This window comes from Scyliorhinus torazame, chromosome 10 (genome assembly GCF_047496885.1).
Source record: "Scyliorhinus torazame isolate Kashiwa2021f chromosome 10, sScyTor2.1, whole genome shotgun sequence".
Lineage (NCBI taxonomy): Eukaryota > Metazoa > Chordata > Chondrichthyes > Carcharhiniformes > Scyliorhinidae > Scyliorhinus > Scyliorhinus torazame.
The window spans coordinates 62,393,187-62,411,224 of NC_092716.1; the positions used below are offsets into that span (position 1 = coordinate 62,393,187).

Below are 18,038 nucleotides of genomic sequence, written 5' to 3' on the forward strand. Positions count from 1 at the left end.
GCAACAGTGGAATCAACTGACACGCAAACATTTTAAGAAATTCAATAGGGAACCTATCCGGACCCAGAGCTTTATCCAACTGCATTAATCTGATACACTTCTTTTATGAGGGACACGAAGAATCCTGCAAGGGTCTGTCGAGTCAAAAGAAAATACCATGATTCACAATTTTATATATACAGCAGCAGTAGTACTTCACCACTGCTTTATTCCTCTAGCTGGTACCACACTGGCCAGCTCTATTTATGCAGATGAAACTGCTAATGATCTCCCCGTCCCCTTCATTGAGAGAGCTTACTCCACCCGAGTAGCTCATGCTCTGAGATGTTGGAGGGGACTCTGTCTCTGAGCTCCTGCTGTCTCTGTCTGTAACCCTGCTTCTGGACCTGGTGTGTTATTCTGTATGCTGGCTGCCTTTTCCGGACTTTGAAGCCTCGACTACGGCAAGGGGGAACGTTGCTACAACTGGTTGAATGGAGGGAAAGGAGAGCCCGTTGCTGCTGCCAGTTGCTTGCTGGGAAGAGAGAGGAGAATGCTTGCATGCAGTTGCCATGCCTGGGACTCGTACTTCTCACTGGCTGCCTTTCTGCTTATCGGCTTGGAGTGGAGCGGATTTTGGTTGGCCTGCTGCCGGCTGAAAGTGGAGGAGAACAGACTCGCTTTTGCAGCCTTGGACTGGATGGTGTCTGGAAACCGGATGCCGGAACTGTTAGAGCAGCAGGGCAGTGGCCCAATTGACTATGTGTACTGTCTGTACTGATGTTGATTCTGTTTCACTATTGGGGGATTGTATGGTTATGATTCTATTTTTGTTGAATATTGTTATTTTGAGCTTAGCGCTGGGTGCTCGCCAGTTGCGGCCCCTCTGCTTCTGTGCACTGGGGGTTGAGGGGTCCTTCCTGGTACTGGTGAGGGAGAGGGGTGTTCTCTCTCTCCCTCCTCAACTGTACGCTGCCTGTACTTTTCCTATTAACTAAGCTGCTTGTGGGCACCTCTCCACCCACATGGGGCTATTGCTGGAGCCAGGGGAGGGTGGGGGACGGGAGCGTGCACTGGCTTGAGTGCTGGCAGCTTTGGCAAATGTATTTGTTTGTTTGGTTTCCTGTGGTTGCTCTGTATTTGTTTCTGTAAAGGGATATCCCTCTCTCTCTCTCTCTCCCTCTCTTCTGCCCTGCCCAATATGTCCTTTTCCAGTGGTCTGTACTGTTCATTTAGGTGCCTTTCAACCGATGTGGGGCTGAAGTTAGGGCAGGGCATCGGTGTATCCTTTTCCGGTGGCCTGTGTTGCTCATTTGGGTGCCTTTCCACCGATGCGGGGCTACCATTGGGGAGGGAGGGGGAGAAGTGGCCGCATGCTGGCTTTGTAGCTGGTGGCTTGTTCAAAGGAACTGTTTTGGATTGAACTGTGGCCCCTTCATGGGAGGGGAGGGTGTTCTCTCTCTCTCTCTCAAACGGTGTGTCCTTTTCCGATGCTCTGGGCTGCTCGTTGGGCGCCTTTCCGCCAATGTGGGGCTACTGTTGGGTAGGGGGTGGTTGTGTGTGTGTGCTGGCTTGAGAGCTCTTGGTTTTTGTATCTTGTAAATGCTTTTGGCATATTACTGCTTTTCATGACTGTGTTTTCTTTGCATATTGCTGATACTTTTTAGTATTGATGAGTTGTCAATCAACTAAACTACATTGTGGGGTACCCAATAGTCCCCATAGTATTCAGGCAGGTTATAACAACTTCATAACCTCCTTCGGACCCATCCTCGCCTCCAACTTCCCCCTTCTCCCCGGCTGCATGACTGGAAAGACAACCTGTCCAAAAACTGCACAATTGACAGTCTCTCCTCTGGAGACTCTGCCTTATATAGCTCTTGATAAAAGGCCTCAAACGCTGCATTAACCTTCCCTGGAGCGGAGCTAACCTGCCACTCAAACCCCTTATCTGCACTATCTCCCGGGAGGCCTAACTGGTGCACCAAAAGATGACTAGCCTTCTCCTTATATTTGTAGAAGGTTCTCCTCGAGCTTCGCAGCTGGTTCACCACCTTAACCATCAAGAGCAACTCAAACCTATCTGCAGTTTCTTCCTACTCACCAACAACTCCGGTGAAGGGGCAATCGAGTACTGGCAGTCCACCTCGAGAACGGAATCCACCAGCCTCTGCCTCTCCATCCGACCAGATTTATCCTTATTCACCTTGTAAGATATTCTCCCCCTAACCACTGCCTTCAGAGCTTCCCACAACATGGAAGGTGAAACTGCCGAGTTCCTATTCGACCCATTGTGTTCCCCAACGGCAGAGGATATACGCTCACAGAATCCCTTGTCCACCAGTAACGCCACATCCAATCTCCATGGAGATCGCTGAGCGGGGCCCAACTCCAACATCAGATCCACAAAGTGCGGAGCAAGATCCGAGATAACAATCGCCGAATATCCTGCCCCTTCACCCCAGGAAGAAGAGACCTACCCACCATAAAGAAGTCAATCCGGGATTAGACCCGATCAATGTGTCAGAACAAAGAAAACTCCTCATCCCTCGAATAGCTAAATCTCCACAGGTCTGCTCCATAAAGACCAATATCGCCTTCTCTACCCCTGATGGACTGAGGGACTTAGGACTTGACCTATCCAACCTAGGACCAAAAACGCAATTGAAGTTCTTTCCAGAATTGGTTGATGTGAATCCAGCTCTGGAATAGAAGCCATCACCTTATTGATAAACACCATATCATCCGAGTTCGATGCGTACACGTTACCCTACCACCGATGTGCCCGGTAACAACCCACTAACGATTACATACCTCTCACCTGGATCCACTAATATTTTAGCAGCTGAAAGAGATATCCTCTTCTTGATCAACACCACAGCCCCCCCAAGCCCTGCCATCGAGACCCAAACGGTAAACCTGCCCCACCCAACCCTTCCGTAACCTTGTTTGTTCTTGATCTGCAAATAGGTCTCCTGTAAAAACACCACATTAGCCTTCAAACTTCTCAGGTGCGCAATCACCCGTGCCTTTTTTACAGGCCGTTTAGCATTCCAAGTTATCAACCGGACAGGGTGCCTTCTACCCCCACCTCAGCTCCACAGCCAGTCATACCCACCATGTGAGGTAATCCGGCTGCAACTCAGAGAGTGCCGATACCAGGGCTACCCAAGATGGCTGCCAAACCCTCCATCAGACCAGAACAAAGAATTCATCACTGTCAGCATTTTCCCAGTCACACCATAACCCAATGAACAAACAGACAGCCAAAAGAGAACAAAGGCCCCTACCCTTCCCCCACCCCACCTCAACCCCAAAAAACCAAGAACAAAAATCTGAAACTCATTACTTAAAAGGAAAAACCCTAAAGTAATGAACTTCAGATATCCTAGCAAGAGGGTAGCCAAGGAGAGGATTGGCCCACTGAAGGACAGGGGAGGGAATCTATGTGTGGAGCCAGAGGAAATGGGCGAGGTACTAAATGAATACTTTGCATCAGTATTCACCAAAGAGAAGGAGTTGGTGGATGTTGAGTCTGGAGAAGGGTGTGTAGATAGCCTGGGTCACATTGAGATCCAAAAAGACGAGGTGTTGGGCGTCTTGAAAAATATTAAGGTGGATAAGCCCCCAAGGCCTGATGGGATCTACCCCAGAATACTGAAGGAGGCAAGAGAGGAAATTGCTGATGCCTTGATGGAAATCTTTGGATCCTCACTGTCTTCAGGTGATGTCCTGGAGGACTGGAGAATAGCCAATGTTGTTCCTTTGTTTAAGAAGGGTAGAAAGGATAATCCAGGGAACTATAGGCCGGTGAGCCTTACGTCAGTGGTAGGGAAATTACCAGAGAGAGTTCTTCGAGACAGGATCTACTCCCGTTTGTTATCAAGTGGACGTATTAGTGAGAGGCAGCATTGTTTTGTGAAGGGGAGGTTGTGTCTCACTAACTTGATAGAGTTTTTCGAGGAAGTCACAAAGATGATTGATGCAGGTAAGGCAGTGGATGTTGTCTATGTGGACTTCAGTAAGGCCTTTGACAAGGTTCCTCATGGCAGACTGGTACAAAAGGTGAAGTAACACAGTCTCAGAGGTGAACTGGCAAGGTGGATACAGAACTGGCTAGGCCATAGAAGGCACAGGGTAGCAATGGAAGAGTGCTTTTCTGATTGGAGGGCTGTGACTAGTGCTGTTCTGCAGGGATCAGTGCTGGGACCTTTGCTGTTCGTAGTATATATAAATGATTTGGAGGAAAATGTGACTGGTCTGATTAGTAAGTTTGCGGACGACACAAAGGTTGGTGGAATTGCGGATAGCGATGAGGACTGTCAGAGGATACAGCAGGATTTAGATTATTTGGAGACTTGGGCGGAGAGATGGCAGATGGAGTTTAATCCGGACAAATGTGAGGTAACGCATTTTGGAAGGTCAAATCAGCATAGGGAATATTCAGTGAATGGTAGAACCCTCAAGAGTACTGACAGTCAGAGAGATCTAGGTGTACAGGTCCACAGGTCACTGAAAGTGGCAAAACAGGTGGAGAAGGTAGTCAAGGAGGAATACGGCATTCTTGCCTTAATTGGCCGGGGCATTGAGTATAATAATTGGCAAGTCCTGTTGCAGTTGTATAGAACCTTATTTAGGCCACACTTGGAGTATAGTGTTCACTTCTGGTCGCCACACTACCAGAAGGATGTGGAGGCTTTGAAAAGGGTGCAGAAGAGATTTACCAGGATGTTGCCTAGTATGGAGGGCATTAGCTATGAGGAGAGGTTGAATAAACTCAGTTTGTTCTAACTGGAATGACGGAGGTTGAGGGGTGACCTGATAGAGGTCTACAAAATTATGAGGGGCATAGACAGAGTGAATAGTCAGAGGCTTTTTCCCAGGGTAGAGGGGACAATTACGAGGGGGCATAGGTTTAAGGTGCAAGATTTAGAGTAGATGTACGAGGCAAGTTTTTTACACAGAGGGTAGTGGGTGCCTGGAACTCACTGCCAGAGGAGGTGGTGGAAGGAGGGCCGATAGTGACGTTTAAGAGGCGTCTTGACAAATACATGAATAGGATGAGAATAGAGGGATACGCACCCCGGAAGTGCAGAACTTTTCGTTTTGACGGGCAGCATGTTCGGCGCAGACTTGGAAGGCCGAAGGGCCTGTTCCTGTGCTGTACTTTTCTTTGTTCTTTGTATCCCCTTTTCTCCGCTCCCATTAACTAACTTTACAGATATCAAGGTGACCCCTGCACAGGGTAAAACCAGAGAAAAGTCATACCAACAACCAACCAACCCACCTACATCCAACTTTGAGATAAAAAGATAAAGGGTAAAAGAAAACCAACACTCATCCCACAAACAACTGCAAAAATACAAACTACAAACTTGCCCAGGGAAATCCCGCAGCAACAACCACGTCTCCTCACGCACAATACAAAAATCTCACAATAAATACAGATGCAAATGGCCCTAACAATTCACAACTTAGTTTGCCCCAGTCCATATTTCTTTACAAACTCATCCACTTCCTCTGGTGCATTAAAGTAATTGTCTCTCGAAGACATTACTTCTGTACAATGTGTTTTGTGGAAGCCTTCTTCTGACCATTGGATGGCGAATTTGGAGAAACCTGGAGAAATTCCGACGGTTCGGACAGCCAGTCTGCAGCTTTGGGCAGTGCTGCTGACCGCCAGCTGAGCTAAAATTCTAAAATGTCGCAATTCAAGTGTTGTTGTGAATTGGCACCTCCTGGGGTAATTTACAAGCACGCACTAGCAGTGGGGAATCTCACCCACCCCAGGGTATCTCAGCCAATCATTCGAAGTTACAGAAAACAATAGGCACAGAGTCCCACAGAACCAATTCCCAGAAAGGAAAAAACTGTGTGTGCGCGTGTAGCAGTGTATCCAATTGATCTTTCACAACATCTGCCGGCTGCAATAACCTGGAATTATAATGATCTTCCACATAGATCGATGGGTGCAAAATATTAGGCACTACACCTAGGATTTTTCAGCATGTACTTCTGACAGACAAGGCTTTCTGCTGCCAGCATGCACTGAAAGTTGTTCCCCTGTGTAAGAAACCCCTCTCAATCGATAGGTAAAAATGAAGTAATGGATTGAAAATAAGTATACCATGCCATTACATCCCAATATTTACAGCAGCAATTAAATTCAGGTTGGGATATGTATTTTATTTTCACACATTTATAAACAATTGGGAACAAATGCAATTTTACATTCTTGGACAATGTCGCTTTGTTCTTGGTTATGATGCTGAGAAATTATTACTCATTATTGAAACTGATAACCTAAAGAAATTGCAATATAAACTTGCAAACTAGAGCAGCAAATCAGGCTCAGTTAAACCAGTTGAATGAGAAGAATTTGCTCTTTTTCTTGCTGATAACATTAAAATATTGACTATCTGATTCTAGCAACAGCTGAAAAACGTTGACAACAAGCTTTGAACTTTGTTGCAATTTCCAAATATTATCAAATGCTATACTGGCTGAGTGATTGGCATCCTTGTTCTCAACCTGACTTTTTTGTTCCCTGGTTCTTCACTCACTGGAGCCTACACACTAAAGTGTGTTTTACCAGCTTCCTTTCTACCTGCAGCATCTCAGCTATTCATACTTTTTATCCTGTCAGTTATTTTATTTCATTGATTTTTCTCCTTACGTTTCCTATTGTCGGACACTAATATCTTCTGTGCAATTTAAACATCTCCTGTTCTCCATGTAAAAACTTCACAAGCTATTCTATTTCGTACTGTTTGTGTGATGTGACTTTGTGGGTATGTCCATGCTCGAATATGTGCATGTTTCTGCTCTTACACCACTTTCCTTGCTTTTCATCTGTAATGTTATCTTTTTCTTTAATAGTTGGTGTTTTTGTCTATTGTTTGATTGAGATTATTCTATTTACCATTCCTTTCTGGAAGGTTATTTTATTTTCAAGATATTCCTTCTTTTTTTAATCTATTAATGTTTTTTTCACAATTTAGTTTTCAGTTTTGGAAAGGGTCTGAATTTTAAACAATGCTCTGCTCTCTCCATACATGCTGCCTGGCTAGCTGAGTATACTCAGAATTTGCCGCTTTAGTTATATTTTAAACAATGGACATACAGATCCTTCTATAGACCCGTAAAGTAACCTGTAAAAATATTAAGTTCCACTGTCTCTGTCTACTCCTTGCAATGTTTTAATTGTTTATGTTCTGATCATTTTAACTCGCTGAATAAAGTTCTTATAACTTACATCTCAGGCAGAATGTCATCGCACTGAGTTACAGAAACACAGAACCAGAAAACCTTTCCATCTATATGATTATAGTCAATTACAATTTAGTTCTATAGTTTTGGTTTCGATGCAGACATATAATTAGGCTCCTCAAAGTATTAAAGTGAAAGGCTTTAATCAGTTACTGTGATATTTTCAATTTCACCTTCAAATCAGTGCTAATAACCATAATCAGTCAAAAAGCATAGGTTGGCTTATCCTGAATATGATATAAGCTGAAATAGATCAATATAATAGGGACATGCTAACAAAGAGGTTCATTTGAAATATTGGTGATTACCTTCGGAAGGGTGATTCCCCCAAGCTAAAGATTGCTTCCTCAGTATCTCAAAATAATGCAGCAGATTACATCATAGAATCCTTGCAGTGCAGAAGGAGGCCATTCAGCCCATCGAGTCTGCTCCACCCTCCAAAAGAGCACTCTACCGAGACTCACTCCCCCTTCCTATCCCTGTAACTCGGCACACTGTTCATGGTCAATCCACCTAACCTGCACATCTTTGGACACTAATGGGAAATTTAGCATGGCTAATACACCTAATATACACATCTTTGGACTTTGGGAGAAAGCAAAAGCCCCCGGAGGAAACCCAATTAGACAGAGGGAGAATGTGCAAATTCTCCGGGCTGGATTCTCTGCAGCCCCACGCCAAAATCATGTTTAGCCCGGTGGCGGAGAATCCAATTTTGCGTCAAAATCGGGCCTGGCGCCGGTCCGGTGATTCTCCGGGACCGAGAATCGGCGTGATCGCGGAGTACTCCGCGTGGCTGGGGGGTCATTGCCAGAGGCACGCCCAGCGATCCTCCACTCCCGACTGGCCGAGTTTCCAACGGCATGGTTCTAACCACCTATCGCCGTTCAGGAAGCTTGTGTGGAGTCCGTGGCCGCCCTGGTGGGGGGGCGGGGGGATCGGACACCGGGGGGGTGGGGGGCCTTAAGGGCGGCCGGGGGAAAGATCGGGCCGGTTGGACCTTTGGGCGCGTGGCCGATCGGGGGGGGGGGGGGGGGCGAGGCTACCACGGTCTGAGTCCGCCATGGCGCTCGGCGCGGCCGCTGGAGGCTGCCGCCGTGCGCATGCGCGGACTCAAAGCCAGAAGTGCGGGGTCCCGTGTCGCAGCTAAAGCTGCGTGAATCACTCTGGGTCTCTGCTAGCCCCCTGCAGGTGAGTGAATTGGCTTATCCTTTTTATAGGAATCTCTGGAGTGAAATGCCAGCGTTTTTACACTGGCGTGGGGACATAGTCCCATTTTGGGAGAATCCAGCCCGGAATTTAGTCACCCAAGGTTGGGATTGAACTCGGGTCCCTGATACTGTGAGACAGCAGTACTAACCACTGTGCCTCCGTGCCCTGTCAATTCAACAAATGTACCTTTCCTCATCATACATACCTTCCCTCATCATACACCTTTCCAAATAGTACATTTTCTCTGACAGTCCCGTGAAATATCCAAGCTTGCTGAGAGACAAAAGCAAATGATCCATTGGCGGCTACCACTCCTTTCTGTAAATTCATCTGCATGAGGAAAAAAGAATCAAGTTATAGTTGATCATCCAGAGCTCTGGTAATACTTTTCTACCTTTCAAAATAGTGGGTCAAATATAATTGAAAATGTTGCCTGAATTCATTTGCTCAGTCTTTGAAACTTTGTGGTGAAATCCTACAGCTGTTTTTTTCTTCCTCTCACCTTTCCAATTAGAATGACATTGCATATTGCTGGAAATGTGAATTGAGAGCGACACTGTGGTTGGGGTGGGGGGGGGGGGGGGGTCATAAACCTTGGGGAATGACTGCAATAGTAGTCTATCTCTTCAACCAATTAAATTTAAGGATAACAAGTAAAACAGAGATGTTAGTAAAGAAAGAAATAGGGAGAATTAAAGTCAAATTAGACACCGAAAGAGAAATAAAATTAGGGAAAGAAAAATTGAATTAACTGGAAAGAAAAATTAAACAATGGAAATGTGAGAAAACTGTGAAAAAAAATGTAGTGCAAAACACAAAGAGAAAATGATGAAATCAAGCAATATAATTCCAGTTGTGCTACTGGACAAACAGTGGTATGAAACGTCTCCAGGTGCTTCCAGAGTGTCATGCATGAAATTCGAGTGGCTCTCTGCCAACGCTTCAGGAGAAAAGGAGGGAAATGTGGCCGAGTTCTTTGGCAAGTGCATTTCTTTCCTCCTGCTGCTCCTGCAATTCAGGGGATTAACTCTCACTTTTCTTTTCTGGTGCAGCCCATTGGCAGCCCAGACTGACACTTGGGGAGAATTCTGCTGGCCTTCACAAGGCAGGATCACAACAGGAGGAGGCCCGAAAATCAGGAATGGGGGAGTGAGCCCTGCTGGATTGGCTCTTTGAACCTGTTCCACTCTTGGGGAACATTCCAGGGACTGGCTTTGAACAGATTTCCTACCATAAGGAGGGAACTTAGGATCCTATGAAGTGTTACTTTACCAGGCCATTGACATTTTCCGGATGTCAGTTTGTCCCCGGTGATGTCGCTAGCTGAATGCTGATAGTGCCTTAGTGACATGCCAGGGGTGGGGAGAAGTTGTTTTTATTCATGGATGTGGGGGGGATGGTGACTCACTGGTGGCGCAGGCAGGGAAGGTAACCGTTATTGCTTCAGAGAGGTTGCCCCTCATTACTACAGTTTTTAGGTTTCTTCGAATTTTCGTTGGTCTACTTGGTGTAGGCTGCAGTGTCCTTTTCATCCTCAGCAATTGCCACCCTTCCTGATGGTGCTGCTGAGGTTTCTGAGCTGCCAAGCCTCTGATTGGGCAGGCAGTTCTCAGCGTGGGTGACTATCCTGCATAGGACAGCAACTCCAGTAGCTACTTATTCATGGGCTTCTGCCTGTAAAGTCAAGGAGGAAGCCCTTGTGGCCTGCCAAACATGTTACTGACACACATTCCTGGCAGCATTTGGCACTCGAACCTTTTGGAAATATTCTTCCTTACTTCCTGCTGTCTCTGCAAAGTTCTAGCATGGTTACTGCTTCACTATAACTTTGTCATCGGTAAAATTTGATATTCAATGAATTTATTTAGTGTAGAAGATTGTAGTTTAGTCGGGCAGTATGGTCGGCACGGGCTTGGAGGGCCGAAGGGCCTGTTCCTGTGCTGTACATTTCTTTGTTCTTTGTTCTTTGTTCTTTATATTGTAGACAAAATAAAACATATAGAACCAATCACATATCTTGATTTTAACAATCAACGAAAAATAATTTTGGAGAAGTTTAACTTTATTTTATGCTTTGTTAATATGCATTGAAGCCTAACTATTTTGACCTAAGTACATACACTTTGATAATTCCAGTTGTGCTACTGGACAAACTTTACATACACTTTAATGTTTTAAACACATGGAGTGAATAATCTTCATTTTTGTTACTAAATAATCCAGAATGTGCCTACCTGTCCCAATAGAGCAGATATTAAAGAGCTTTTCCCACTCCCTACATTTCCACAAACTCCTAAAAGCGAGCCCTGGAAAAAAAATCATGTTATTCATTAGACTTCTTGGACATCTCGTCAAATACAGGGGCCGGGATTCTCCCTTACCGCATCCAGGTTCCGACACCGGCGTCAAAACCGACGCGAACGACTCCGGCGTCGGACCCAGCAAACCTGCACAAATTCTGCGCAACGGACGGGGCCAGCACTGGTGTCACGGGAAGCCCGCTGGCGTGATCCGGAATGGCATCACCTTAAATTGACGCCATCAGCAGACAAACGGCAACGCGGGAAGATTGCCGCCCACTGCGCAGCGCCCAGGTTCCAGGACCGGGACAGCGAAGCGCTTCTTGACTCCGTGGAGCGGAGGAGGGAGGCCCTGTACCCCGGACATGGCTGCAGGGTCGCTGCCAACACCAGCAGGCGCCTGTGGAGTGAGAAGCCGTCGGTGCCGTTGTGATAACCCCGCAGACCGACAGGCACTGCCACAAGACGATCAATGACCTAGTCAGGGCAGCTTGGGTGAGTACCCTCCACTGTGCCCATGGCACCAACCACCCAACCCCCCCCCCCCACACACATGTGGCACTGCGCCCCCCCCCCCTCCTCTCCGCATGATGGATGGTACAGCCATAGCTGAGACCCACAGAGCTGCACCCACCCATGCACGCTGCATTGGCAGGATGGCCTCTGAACCTATGCCAACATACACCTGACCGTTGGACTGCAGTTATATGACCGCCTATTCACCCCCCCCCCCCCCCCCCCCCCAGGAGAGAGGGGGTCCACCTGAATTGCGGCCCCTCACCATTCGGACTCGAGGACAAAGTGAGATACCCCCTTCCCCCTGCCCTCATCCCCCCTTCCCCCTGCCCTCATCCCCCCTTCCCCCTGCCCTCATCCCCCCTTCTCCCCACCACCCCCTCAGTCCCGCCTGCGTATCTAACCATGCATGCCGTCTTCTGTATTGCAGGACCACACGGCGATCCACCCGCCCCTGCGGATGCAGACCGCCCCCAGCGGGTGCCAGGGCGACCAAAGGCCAGGGATTGACCCGGGCCATCAAGCATAGGCCACCCCCAGGGCGTGCCAGAGTGACCACAGGCCAGGGATCGACCCAGGCCATCAGGCGTACACTGCCCCCAGCCAGTGCTGGGGCCAGCACGACGTAGGGACTCATCCAATGACGGGGAGGACACACACCCAGGGGACACACCCAGGACACACACACCCAGGACACCGACACCCAGGACACACACACCCAGGACACACACATCAAGGACACACACACCCAGGACACCGACACCCAGGACACACACACCCAGGACACCAACACCCAGGACACACACACCCAGGACACCCAGGACACACACATCAAGGACACACACACCCAGGACACCGACACCCAGGACACACACACCCAGGACACATACACCCAGGACACCCAGGACACACACACCCAGGACACCGACACCCAGGACACCCACACCCAGGACACACACACCCAGGACACCGACACCCAGGACACACACACCCAGGACACACACACCCAGGACACCGACACCCAGGACACCCACACCCAGGACACACACACCCAGGACACCGACACCCAGGACACCCACACCCAGGACACACACACCCAGGACACACACACCCAGGACACCGACACCCAGGACACCCACACCCAGGACACACACACCCAGGACACCGACACCCAGGACACACACACCCAGGACACACACACCCAGGACACCGACACCCAGGACACCCACACCCAGGACACACACACCCAGGACACCAACACCCAGGACACCCACACCCAGGACACACACACCCAGGACACACACACCCAGGACACACACACACAGGACACCGACACCCAGGACACCGACACCCAGGGGACACACACCCAGGACACACACACCCTGGACACCCAGGACACACACACCCAGACACACACACCCAGGACACCCAGGACACACACACCCAGGACACACACACCCAGGACACACACACCCAGGGGACACACACCCAGGACACCGACACCCAGGACACCCAGGACTCACACACCCAGAACACCCACACCCAGGATTCACACACCCAGGACACACACACCCAGGGGACACACACCCAGGACACCGACACCCAGGACACCCAGGACACACACACCCAGGACTCCCACACCCAGGACTCACACACCCAGGACACCGACACCCAGGACACACACAGCCAGGACACACACACCCAGGACACACACACCCAGGACTCACACACCCAGGACACCGACACCCAGGACACACACACCCAGGACACCGACACCCAGGACTCACACACCCAGGACACCGACACCCAGGACACACACACACAGGACACCGACACCCAGGACACACACACCCAGGACACACACAGCCAGGACACACACACCCAGGACACACACACCCAGGACACACACACCCAGGACTCACACACCCAGGACACACACACCCAGGACACCGACACCCAGGACTCACACACCCAGGACACCGACACCCAGGACACACACATCCAGGACACACACACCCAGGACACCGACACCCAGGACACCGACACCCAGGACACCGACACCCAGGACACACACACCCAGGACACACACACCCAGGACACACACACCCAGGACTCACACACCCAGGACACACACACCCAGGACACCGACACCCAGGACTCACACACCCAGGACACCGACACCCAGGACACACACATCCAGGACACACACACCCAGGACACCGACACCCAGGACACACACACCCAGGACACCGACACCCAGGACACACACACCCAGGACACACACAGCCAGGACACACACACCCAGGACACACACACCCAGGACTCACACACCCAGGACACACACACCCAGGACACCGACACCCAGGACACCGACACCCAGGACTCACACACCCAGGACACACACACCCAGGACACCGACACCCAGGACTCACACACCCAGGACACCGACTCCCAGGACACACACACCCAGGACACCGATACCCAGGACACACACACCCAGGACACCCAGGACGCCGGCACCCAGGACACCCACACCCAGGACACCGACTCCCAGGACACACACACCCAGAACACCCAGGACACACACACCCAGGACACCGACACCCAGGACACACACACCCAGGACACCGACACCCAGGACACACACACCCAGGACACCGACACCCAGGACACACACACCCAGGACACCGACACCCAGGACACACACACCCAGGACACCGACACCCAGGACACACACACCCAGGACACCCAGGACGCCGGCACCCAGGACACCCACACCCAGGACACCGACACCCAGGACACCCACACCCAGGACACCCACACCCAGGACACACACACCCAGGACACACACACCCAGGACACCGACACCCAGGACACAGACACCCAGGACACCGACACTGTGGTGGTATGTATTAGGGGTAATATGGTACCTGTGAAGCCGAGAGACTATTGGCTGACAGGTCCCGGGTCCTGGTTGGATCTGCCGACTTCTTGCTCCGCCTTGAAGGCAGAGTATAAGAGCTCGAGTTCTCCCCGCAGCCTCATTCTGTTACAGAGCTGCTGGGGAACAAGTCTCACTTAATAAAGCCTAGGTATACTTCATCACGTCTCGTCTCGCGTAAGTCATTGTGCGCTACAATTTATTAAGCGAGCTTAAAAGACTATGGAGCTCCGGATCGCCCCGGAGTGCCTGCGGATCAGCCCCCATGCAGCGAACTCGGCGGCCGTATTCAAACACTGGCAAGCATGCTTCGAAGGCTACCTTCGAACGGCCCCCTGCCGGATCACGGAAGAGCAGAAAATGCAGGTCCTGCATTCGAGGGTAAGCCCGGAGATTTACTCGCTTATAGAAGACGTGGAGGATTTCCCGACGGCGCTCGCGTTGCTGAAGGGCATCTACGTTCGGCCCGTAAACCAGGTCTACGCGCGCCACCAACTTGCGTCGAGACGGCAAATTCCCGGAAAATCGCTCGAGGAATTCTACGGCGCGCTGCTGATTTTGGGACAAAACTGCAACTGCCCGCCGGTGAACGCGATCGAGCACACGGACCTGCTAATTCGAGATGCATTCGTGGCAGGTATGAACTCTCCCCAAATTCGTCCGAGACTTTTAGAAAGAGAGTCGCTAGGACTCTCAGAGGCACGGGCCCTTGCGGCCCTTGATTTGGCCTCCCAAAACGCCCGCGCCTACGGCCCCGACCCGGCGGCAGCCCCTTGGGCTCCATGGACCCCCGTCGCGACCGACTCCCCGGCACCCCCCCCACCCCCCCCGCAACCTTGTGCGGTTAGAGCGCCAGACCATCCTGGGGGGGCCCGCTGCTACTTTTGCGTGCAGGCGAAACACCCCCGGCAGCGCTGCCCGGCCCGCACAGCTACTTGTAAAAGCTGCGGCAAAAAGGGCCATTACGTGGCAGTGTGCCGGTCCCGGGGGGTCGCCGCCGTCCCCGGAGAAGACCGAGGACAACACATCCCAACCCCCCCCAGCGTCCCATGTGCGACCCGCGGGCGCCGCCAATTTGGGTCCTGGATGTGGTGTTGGGTGCTCTGATGCACAGATGAACCAACACAGTTGTATTTGGTACAACTCTATTTTATTTCAACTTCTATATACAATTCGTTCTGGATACTCTGCACGTGGTGTCTCCCTGAGTGTGTAGCTATACTGGCCACCAGGTGTCGTGTTTGTCCTTTTATACTGTCCCTGTCCTTGTCTGTGATTGGTTGTGGTGTTGTGTGTTCTGATTTGTCTGTTGGTGTGTCTATCATGATGTGTGTGTTTGAATATCATGACACCGGTCACCACGAGGGGAGGATGGGCGCCGCCATCCTGTGACCCCCCAGCCACGTGCGATTCATGGGGGCGGCCATTTTGTCCACCCCGACCACGTGCGATTCATGTGGGCGGCCATTTTGTCCACCCCCGACCGCGTGCGATTCATGGGCGCCGCCATCTTGGTTGACAACAAAGGACCCCAGCATAGACGGCTCCACGGGGTCCGAAGAAAACTCCGCGACACTACTGCCATGACTGGCTTCGGTGACACTGGATCAATCGCGACCCCGGACGCTCCAAACGACGACAACAACGGTGCTGGTCAACGGATACGAGACGCCATGCTTGATCGACTCCCGGAGCACGGAAAGTTTTATTCACCCAGATACGGTAAGATGCTGTTTCCTGTCCATCCATCCAAGCACGCAAAAGATTTCCCTAGCTGCAGGATCCCACTCAGTGGAGATCAAAGGGTTCTGCATCGCGAACCTAACGGTGCAAGGGAGGGAGTTTAAGAACTACAGGTTCTACTTCCTTCCCCAACTCTGCTCGCCCACATTACTGGGATTAGACTTCCAGGGTAACCTCCAGAGCCTAACATTCCAATTCGGCGGCCCAATACCCCCACTCACTATCTGCGGCCTCGCAACCCTCAAGGTTGAACCGCCGTCCTTGTTTGCAAACCTCACCCCGGATTGCAAACCCGTCGCCACTAGGAGCAGACGGTACAGCGCCCAGGACCGGACGTTTATCCGGTCTGAAGTCCAGCGGTTGCTGAAGGAAGGCATAATCCAGGCCAGCAATAGTCCCTGGCGAGCCCAGGTGGTAGTCGTGAAGACCAGGGAGAAGCAAAGGATGGTCGTAGACTATAGTCAGACCATCAACAGGTACACGCAGCGAGATGCGTACCCTCTCCCCCGCATATCCGACATGGTCAATCGGATTGCCCAGTTCCACCGTGGACCTCAAGTCCGCATACCACCAGCTCCCCATCCGCCCAGGTGACCGCAAGTACACCACCTTCGAGGCAGACGGGCGGCTATACCATTTCCTAAGGGTCCCATTTGGCGTCACGAACGGGGTCTCGGTCTTCCAACGGGAGATGGACCGAATGGTTGACCAGCACGGGTTGCAGGCCACGTTCCCGTATCTCGACAACATAATCATCTGCGGCCACGACCAGCAGGACCACGACGCCAACCTCCAAAAGTTCCTCCAGACCGCTAACGCCCTGAACCTCACATATAACGAGGAAAAATGCGTTTTTAGCACAAACCGTTTGGCCATCCTGGGATACGTAGTGCGCAATGGAGTGATAGGCCCCGACCCCGAACGCATGCGCCTCCTTATGGAATTCCCCCTCCCCCACTGCTCCAAAGCCCTGAAACGTTGCCTGGGCTTCATTTCATATTACGCCCAGTGGGTCCCCCAGTACGCAGACAAGGCCCGCCCGCTAATACAGTCCACTACCTTCCCCCTGTTGACAGAGGCCCGCCAGGCCTTCAGCTGCATCAAAGCGGATATCGCAAAGGCCACGATGCGCGCCATCGCCTAGTCCCTCCCCTTCCAGGTCGAGAGCGACGCATCCGATGTAGCTCTGGTGGCCACTCTTAACCAAGTGGGCAGACCCGTGGCCTTTTTCTCCCGGACCCTCCACACCTCAGAAATCCGCCACTCCTCAGTGGAAAAGGAAGCCCAAGCCATAGTGGAAGCTGTGCAACATTGGAGGCATTATCTGGCCGGCAGGAGATTCACTCTCCTCACCGACCAACGGTCGGTAGCCTTTATGTTCGATAATGCACAACGGGGCAAAATTAAGAATGAAAAGATCTTAAGGTGGAGGATCGAGCTCTCCACCTATAACTATGAGATCTTGTATCGTCCCGGAAAGCTGAACGAGCCGTCCGATGCCCTATCCCGCGGCACATGTGCCAACGCACAAATAGACCGCCTCCAAGCCCTCCACGAGGACCTCTGCCACCCGGGGGTCACTCGATTCTACCATTTCGTAAAGTCCCGCAACCTCCTCTACACTGTTGAGGAGGTCCGTACAGCCACCAGGAACTGCCACATCTGCACAGAGTGCAAACCGCACTTTTTCAGGCCGGATAGACCGCACCTGATCAAGGCTTCCCGCCCCTTTGAACGCCTCAGTTTGGATTTCAAAGGGCCCCTCCCCTCCACCGACCGCAATGCATACTTCCTAAACGTGGTGGACGAGAACTCCCGTTTCCCCTTCGCAATTCCCTGCCCCAACATGACAGCGGCCATGGTCATTAAAGCCCTGGGCACCATCTTTACACTGTTCGGTTTCCCCGCATACATCCATAGCGACAGGGGGTCCTCCTTCATGAGTGACGAGTTCCTGCTCAGCAAGGGAATTGCCTCGAGCAGGACGACCAGCTACAACCCCCGGGGGAACGGGCAGGTAGAGAGGGAGAACGGCACGGTCTGGAAGACCATCCTACTGGCCCTACTGTCCAGAGATC

The 18,038-nt window shown here is 51.2% G+C and overlaps 1 protein-coding gene across 1 annotated transcript in view; it reads right to left on the bottom strand.

Annotated features, from left to right (window-relative positions):
* LOC140430223 (ATP-binding cassette sub-family C member 12-like) overlaps window positions 1-18,038 on the bottom strand; it is a 244,029-nt gene that overhangs the window by 172,058 nt on the left and 53,933 nt on the right. The window contains exons 10-11 of the mRNA XM_072517656.1: window positions 10,695-10,766; window positions 8,666-8,790 (exon numbers count right to left, since the gene is read on the bottom strand). Coding sequence (XP_072373757.1) covers window positions 8,666-8,790; window positions 10,695-10,766 — 197 coding nt within the window. The remainder of the gene's footprint in view (window positions 1-8,665; window positions 8,791-10,694; window positions 10,767-18,038) is intronic.